The sequence below is a fragment of the Priapulus caudatus genome, unplaced genomic scaffold (assembly GCF_000485595.1).
Source record: "Priapulus caudatus unplaced genomic scaffold, Priapulus_caudatus-5.0.1 Scaffold176, whole genome shotgun sequence".
NCBI lineage: Eukaryota > Metazoa > Priapulida > Priapulimorpha > Priapulimorphida > Priapulidae > Priapulus > Priapulus caudatus.
The window spans coordinates 8,595-17,414 of NW_014577237.1; the positions used below are offsets into that span (position 1 = coordinate 8,595).

General features: G+C 46.4%; 1 protein-coding gene across 1 annotated transcript in view; it reads left to right on the plus strand.

The window, feature by feature from the left end:
* The first annotated feature begins 8,218 nt into the window (after positions 1 to 8,218).
* LOC106806719 (serine/arginine repetitive matrix protein 2-like) overlaps positions 8,219 to 8,820 on the plus strand; it is a 14,609-nt gene continuing 14,007 nt past the window's right edge. The window contains exon 1 of the mRNA XM_014808752.1: positions 8,219 to 8,356. Within this exon, the coding sequence (XP_014664238.1) occupies positions 8,293 to 8,356 (64 nt within the window). The 5' untranslated portion in view covers positions 8,219 to 8,292. The remainder of the gene's footprint in view (positions 8,357 to 8,820) is intronic.

The following is an 8,820-nucleotide window of genomic DNA, read 5'->3' on the forward strand; positions in this document are numbered from 1 at the left end:
TCACCAGAAGATCAGACACAGTTTTGTCTGTGTCGCCTGCCGATAAGGCCCACGGACATAGTCTCAAAGAGGGGGAACGGGTATTTCGGACGCGGGATTGGCCATTTTAATTACCTGGGAACTGGAAATGTCAGATAAATTTTTCGTGATTCGGGAACAGAAGTCCATCGGGACGTGAGAAATTAAAGACCCTCTAAAATTGTCTGGGATCTGGGAAATTGTGTCAATTCGTCGTGATTTCTCAATTTCTGCGCTAATATCTATTTTATTTTTTATTTTTATTATTAATTATGCCCAGATAAATAATAGTATGTAAATATTAGTATTTATGTAGTGTTTGAAAACCTAAACTACTGAATTTCCTGAAAACATGTCTACATAATTTCCTGGAACTGGAATTGGGATTTCATTTTACTGGAACTGGGATATGGGGTAAGTTTTTGCTGGGAAAGTGGGAATGTACCACGCCCCGCCCCCCCCCTCCTCAAACACACGACGAACCTCGTTGTTTTAGTTAGCGTACCACCCGAGCTAAGTCTCTCTATTCCCACTGATCTGCCTACGTCACCGTCTCTCTCTCTCTCTCTCTCTCTCTCTCTCTCTCTCTCTCTCCTCTCGCTCTCTCTTCTCTCTCTCTCTCTCTCTCCCTCTCCTCTCTCTCTCTCCCTCTCTCCTCTCTTCTCTCTCTCTCTCTCTCTCTCTCTCTTTCTCTCTCTCTCTCTCAAGCGGATAGCGAGCTAGAATTTAGTTCCGAAAGCTGACACTAGGTCGCGGCACGGCCCGGGGAGGTTTGGTGGGAATCTAATTTCAAAGATTTTTCTTCTGATATCGCGAGTAAAGCGACCAGGTCCGGTTATCTATGTTTTTATATTCTACTTATATTCTCTTTTACATATCGCTGTATAACATTCAGACTACGAGAGCTCTGGCTAGACGAAGTAGTCTCGACGCACAAGCAGACAGTACAAACAATGATGAGTATTCAGTTAATACGGGGTTAATGTCTGGCTCCAAAATGTCATCAGTTTACATTGAATACATCCCGCATTTTCGTTATATTGTTCGCGCAGTTGTTGGTTGGCCAAATATTAATTCGATGCAATATGTTCCGCATGAACAGCTACGTTTATTATACATCGAACGCGGGCGTCGTACCACATACACACCCATCACACACATAAAACGCACAATACACAACCCGCACCAATACACAACACACACGACACACACACATACACAACGGCCACAATACACGCACATACACTAGCAACCGGCGCACACCACTCAACGCACCCACGCCCACACGCACACGCGCACACACAGACCACAGCACACATACTACACACGGCACACGCACACGCTCACGCACACGCGACACGCATAACACGCCACAGGGGCGCACACGCAGCAAGGCGCAGCGCACACGCGCACACATGCCCGCGCAGCGACGCACACACACGCACACGGGGTTACGGACCGCACGCACACACACACACACGACACACACACAGCACACACACACACACACACGCAACACGCACACGCACACGCACACGCACACGCACAGGCACACGCACACGGCGCACACGCAACACGCACACGCACACGCACGCACACGCACAGTACACACCAATACACACACATACACAAACCGCACAATACACACATATACACGTGCACACGCTCACTGCACACGCACACACACTACTGACGCACACTACAATACGCACACGCACTCACCCATACACATGCACAGCTTCACCGCGCACGCGCACGCACACGCACACGCACAAGCACACGCACGACGCACACGCACACGCACACGCACACGCAACGAACGCATACGCACACGCACACACAATGCCCACGCACACGCACACACACACGCACACGCACGCCCACACACACAACACAACACACACACACACACCCACGCCCACGCACACGCACAAGCACACCACACGCACACGCACACGGAACACGCACGGCACACGCACACGCACACGCACACGCACGACGCACACGCACACGCACACCGCACACGCACACACACACACATACGCACACATACACACACGCACACGCATGCGCACACCCACACACACACCCACACACGTTTGTATGTTTTAAATAAAAGATAGTTTGGATTGTTGCCACAAAATCGAATAATAAAATGTTCAAATTTGTAATAAAACATTTATGCATCCCGTATAGTATCGATATCAAAAACAAATCTTTGTAATGAAGAAAAGGAATCATACTGTACATGGTGATCACATGATTATCATAAATATTAAAATGAATATGGTATATCCTAACCTTATTTCAACGATACACGCACAACACACGCAACACGCACACGCACACGCCACACGCACACGCCAACGCAGCAAGCCACACCGACACGGCACACGCACACGGCAGCACGCATCACGAGCAACGCACACAGCGCACACGCGCAAACGCACACAACACAGCCATACACAACACGAACAATACACACACATACACGTACACACGCTCACGCACTCGCACGCGCACACGAACACGCAAACGCACACGCACACACGCACACACGCTTACACATGCACACGCTCACGCACACGCACACGCATACGCACACGCTCACACATGCCCCGCCACACGACACACACACCCACACGCCACGGCACACGCACCGCGCACACGCACGACGCGCACAGCACACCTGCAACACCACACCTCGCATCGACACGCTCACGCTCACCGACTACGCACACGTAGACACACAGCACACACGCAACACGCATGCGCGGCATACACACACACAACACACACACACACACACACACACACACACATACACACACCCACACACACACACACAAGCACGCACACACACAAACACACACGACACAACACACAAGACACGCACAACGCAGCACACACATACACACATCTACACACAACGCACGCACACTCACACGCACATCGCACACGGCACACGCACACGCCACACGCCACGACGCACAACGTACACGCACAGCCGCGACGCTCACCACACTGAAATCAGTACCAAATCGCTGTCTTACTCCTTTGTCATTATACGCTCCTGGTGTAATGAATATGCAGCTCTCGCTGCCTCCCCCCACCCACCCCCACCTCGTGTAATCGGTAGGCAGTCGACGCGGGTACACGATCGTGTGAACTGGTCAGGCTGGGCACTCTCAAATAAAATCCGTAGCAGCGTAATGCAAACATCTGCCACTTTGCTTATGCCGACTGCTTACTGTGGCGACCCGACGTTTTGATGCACCTGCTTACCGGATCTTGTTTCGTTTCGCGTTGTTTACGCCAGGGTGACACGCACCAGTGACAGAAACAGTAAGCTTTTCGGAGCTTTACTCGGCGCCTCCCTCAACCCCCCACCACCCTCACACCCTTACACTATGAAAACCACTCCTGTCGGTTTGTAGCTCGCTATTAAATTATACCCATTTCTCTGAGTTCGTTCTACTTGTCTATTGATACACTGCGTTTGTTGGCCTAGTCCCCTCCCACCGGCTGTAAAAGTACTTAATAATAATAGCGACGCAAAATTCGTATGCGAGTGCGAGCGCTAGCGCAATTTACACCCCTCTGTAAAGTGTGGAGGTCCTTCGCGTTAAAAAAAGAGCACAGTGTCTGCCCAGATGTGCACCATTAGCGCTAGCTCGCGAGTCGCGACCCTGCTGGTCGCGGAAAACCTTGGTCTCCGGGTGAGAACTGCGGACGTGGCTCCCGGGGTGGTGGTGGGGTGGGGTGGGGTTGGAACTCGAGCGTAGTTGCAAAACACGGGTGACATAAAGTATATCTCTAAACGCGCTCAGGTGGCGGAGGTAAGTGGCCACCTGCGTGCTCTTCGCTACCGCTCGTCTCTGCTGCTCTCGGGCCACTGGTCTTACTCGTTGAATTATGCGTTCTATGCCCCCACCCCCACCCGCCGCCACACAGATAAAGTAACGCGCCGTCTGTCTGGAATAGGCCTATAGACCTAAAATCCATTGAGCTCATACATGGTATCATGGTGGTATATAGAACGGTAGGCGTTCTATGTGAATATGTGAGCTGTTGTTAGTGTTAGTGTTATGGTTAGGGTTAGCGTTAGGGCCATGGTTATGGTTAGTGATCGGGTTACGGATTAGGGCTAGGGTTAAGGTTAGGGCGAGGGTTAAGGTTATGGTTATGGTTAGTAATCGGGTTACGTGTTAGAGCTAGGGTTAAGGTTATGGTTATGGTTAGTAATCGGGTTACGGGTTAGGGCTAGGGCTAGGGTTAAGGTTAGGGTTAGGGTTACGGTTAGGGTTAGGATTACGGTTAGAAATATGGTTAGGACTTGGGTTAGAATTAAGGTTATTGTCAGGGTTAGGGTTATGGTTAGGATTAGAGTGAGGGTTTGGAGTAGGATTAAGATTAGTATTAGGATTAATGATACGGTTAGGGTGCGTGTTAGTGTTAGTACTAGAATCATCGTTATGTTCGGGGTTAGGGTTAGGATTAGTATTAGAATTAGTGCCATGAGTATGGCTATGGTTAGGGTTAGTGTTAGTGTTATGGTTATGCTTAGGGTTAGGCTCAGGGTTAGTCTTATGGGTTGGATTAGAGTTATGGTTAGGGTTAGAGTTAGTGTTAGGCTTAGTCTTATGCTTAGGCTAAGGCTTAGGCTTGGGCTTAGGGTTAGGATTATGGTAATGTTATACGGAGCTCCTTCACTCGTAACACGCAATTAAACACGCGCTGCTAATGTTTTACTCGATGTGTAAGTATGTTCGTCGAGACTTTACGGACACTTAATCAGGCCATCGACAAAAAAACACAACAACAAAACGGCCGAGAATCAGAAATCCGCGTAGGGCGTTCGATACGATAGCGTTACGGCGATACACAACACGGCCATGCTATGAGTTTAATTGTGTTTTTTATACTTTTATAACTAAAGCAGACGCATTTTTCTTTAAAAAAGCAAATTAGCGCCATCTATTCGATAGCCGTGAAAACCGCTCACGTGACGTCACGAGGGACACGAACGGCCGTATGCTGTTTACACGCCCGCGTCCGCTTGTGGCGCCGGGGTGGCTATAAAATCCGAAAGGTTAGGTAAACGCAACATTATTTTGCCGTTTATATGCGGCCTGAGATGACGACCCGAGAGCCTGAGGTCAGCCATCGGTCGCTGTGCCGTGAGCTTAATACGTCAGGAGTAACATATCATACCAAATGATGTGATGCTTCGATATGTCCTTCTGATTATATGGTTCCTGATGAAAAAAAAGTCTAATTCCTCCTGTTGAGAGCCAAGACCCTTTGAAACTCTAAATCTCTACTACCACTACTGCTGCTGCGGCTGCTGCTGCTGTTGTTATTGCTGCTGCTGCTTCTTCTGCTGCTGCTGTCGCTATTGCTGCTGCTGCTGCTGCTACTACTGATACGGCTGCTGCTGCTGCTGTTGCTGTTATTACTACGTAACTCTGCATGCGTGCAACGTTTAGATACGATAATGTAAAGCAACCCAGCGGAATAGGATTTCTACCGATACATGCGCATCACTGATATATCTGATATATATATATGTCATCGCCCAAAAAATCGCGAACTCAAATTCGAATCGTGTTGCTTCCAGTGTAAGGGCATATAAAGTTGCTATGTGTTTTCGAAATGATTGCGTGTGCGTGTGTGCGAGGGCATCTATATCTATTTACTTCTAGATTTATCTATCTATCTATCTTCTGGTCTTTATACAGCGGGCTGCATGGTCACGCGTACTGAACCGTACTCTCAGAGACTGCAGTTCGTACAAGTATACCAACCGCCCGGAGCTGTTATCTCTCCGAATTCCGACCTTCATACCTATCACCCCGCAACACACTGCCCGCTCTTCCTGATGTGTAGCATCATCGCTGGTTGGTTCTAACCAACACATAACACCAGACATTGTCGGTTAGCTGCCTCTGACACACGGCGAGGTTGCGAGATATATCGTCAGACTAAGTACACCCTGCACAACACACGAGGTCTTTCGATATGCGAGCGTCGCTTGGAGCTATAGCTATAATTGGACGCGTCCATTTCTATCACGTGACGCCGCGTGTATTAAACGTAACACACCCTAGTCATATCGCAAAACATCGAGTAACTAGTTTTGCACACCCATCTAGCCTATAGCAATACCACACCTAACCTCGGGCACCGATTTCTATCACATGCGCAAAAGTAACACACCCATTTGCAGCGCAAAACATCGGTCAAGTCTATCTACCTTCGATGTGGCAGTGAGGTAATTCCATACACCTTGTACCACACTAGCGAGGGGACCCGGCGTTGCTCGGGATGCCTTCGCGACCAAAATATACGTTTATGTTTCAGAAGAAAGTAGAGAGTACGAAATGCTACTTCAATAATGAAGTAGCCCAGCAATGAATTCTAAAAAAAGGAACATAATTAGCATAGTTTGAAGGCACTGCATAGATTGAAATGAATACTGTAATTGTACAATGCAAAGAATCTAGAAATGTGTAGAATGCAAGGGTTAACATAACGAAACAGAACGTACGTAACATACGGAAACGTAACGCACCATAACTGTAACATGTGAGGCTCTTATGACTGGACAGTACAGGGTTGGAGGAAACTGTTATAGGCATATCATAAGATGTCTAAACCAGGAATGCAGCAGTAGTGCAATGTTTGTTTTTTATAGAACAACAGATATTATGAGAATATCTTATGCTGAAGAATATGCTGAATGGAAATAATGAATACTTTGCTAAATAAATACAGTATTAGGGAAATGAGGTTTTATGTTGTCGGATATCCTACAACATGTTAGTTGAGTTGCCACATGTGGCCATCAATCACTTTCTACATCAGTTCATTTTCACACACATCACATTCTCATCTTCTTCATCTGCATAGCAAAACCTGCGGCACGATCAAACAGCTCGTGCATCCTCTAATAATTCACGCGCATATCTTTGTGTCATGCTAACATAATTATGATAGGATAAAACACACAAGTAAATGAGTGAGACCGTTTCGGAATGAAAGTTAAAATCATAAATACGACCGACGTAAGCATATATATATATATATACTAGCTGCGGGTACCCGCTGCGCTGGGTAAAATCGTGCTACTAATTCATACTACTAATATTCGGACACAATAGGAACATTGGGTAAAAATCGACAATAACATTGCACAGAATATCAATATTTACAATTTAGCATGGGGAAAAAACTGTTACGTATGACATTTATGTGACAGCACAACCCAACTTAGAACCCATGGAACATAATAGTAATATGGTGTAAATGAGAAAAAGTGANGACATTTATGTGACAGCACAACCCAACTTAGAACCCATGGAACATAATAGTAATATGGTGTAAATGAGAAAAAGTTATTATAACAGCATGTACGAATGGGTTGGAGTTTTCATTTGAAAACCTCTTGATAAACAATGTTTTTTTGTGTTATTCTCTGGTGGAAATATGTAAAGATTCCTGGCGTCTCGAACTGTTGAGCTGCCCACGTACGGCATGTACGTATGGCACGTACGGCACGTAACAGCATGTACGAATGAGTTGCACTTCTCATTTGAAAGCCTCTTGATAAACAATGCAGTCGTAACCTCTGAGCTGGTCCTGGCTGTGCTCTGTTTTAGTACTGGTTTCGGTTTCACAATAGCAACAGCTGATGAAGCGATGGCAAGAAATAGTCATCGATTTTTCTGTGTGGCAGCACTGTACAGTGTAGGAATTGACGGGGTTTTCACGGATTTTTCGGTGAGTTTGACGGTTTGACAGGTTTTTTTCGTCTAGGAACACTCCCCGGGTATAAGAGATGGCCCTGTGAAAATTGCATCCAGATCGCTTGGGCGGTTTGTTCGCCTATAGGGAAGATACATACATACATACATACATAGATACATAGATACATACGAACTCAAATATATATTAGATAGGGGCCTGCTAGAGGCTATAAAAAATGTAGTGTATGATATCATAAGACATTTTTAGAGTTGAGTAGGTGAATTTGGAGTCGTTTTGAGTCATTTTTTTATCTTTCGAGTCATTTCGAGACATTCCGAGTCATTTTGAGACATTTCGAGTCATTTCGAGAGTTAAGTAGGCGCATTTCGGGTCATTTCGGGTCATTTCGAGTCATTTCGAGGCATTCCGGTGTTTAGGAGAACCCGCTGCCTGCACGCGTTACCTCAAGATTTGCGTTTCTAGAACGGTTTGACTTGTATTACTGTGAAATCTTTCTTAGTAGAAATGGAAAAGAAAGCGAGGAAATTCATCACACTTTTGAGTAGAAGTTTGGATAAGAGTAGTGACGGTAATTTATTTGGGTTATTAATATAGGTATTATTAGCTGTTTTGCAATTCATGATTGATGACAATATACTTATACACACTACACAGTGGCTATTAGGGCGCTGCGTTTGCCGATCGCTATGCGCATTGGGAAATGCGTACGTCACAGGTCAACAGAAATGGCGCTCAGTCTATTCGCCGCTCGTCACTCTGAATTTTTGTAACAGGTTATATTAGTTTAATACAGAGTATTGCGATACATAGTAATTAAGTTCCCAGATAGCGGAGAAAGGTTCGTGTTGAGAATAAACCCAGTTTGGAAGTTCTAGTCTCTGAAAACGCACCAGCAAACCGGCCCGAGTGATTCACTCGGGCATTCCTCCGCACAAAAGGATAGGGAGGCTTTGTAACCCTATCCTCTTGGGTTTGGGTTACATTATTGTATCTAAGTGGCTATATGCCCGGCAGCCGGCGTATATCTGACGG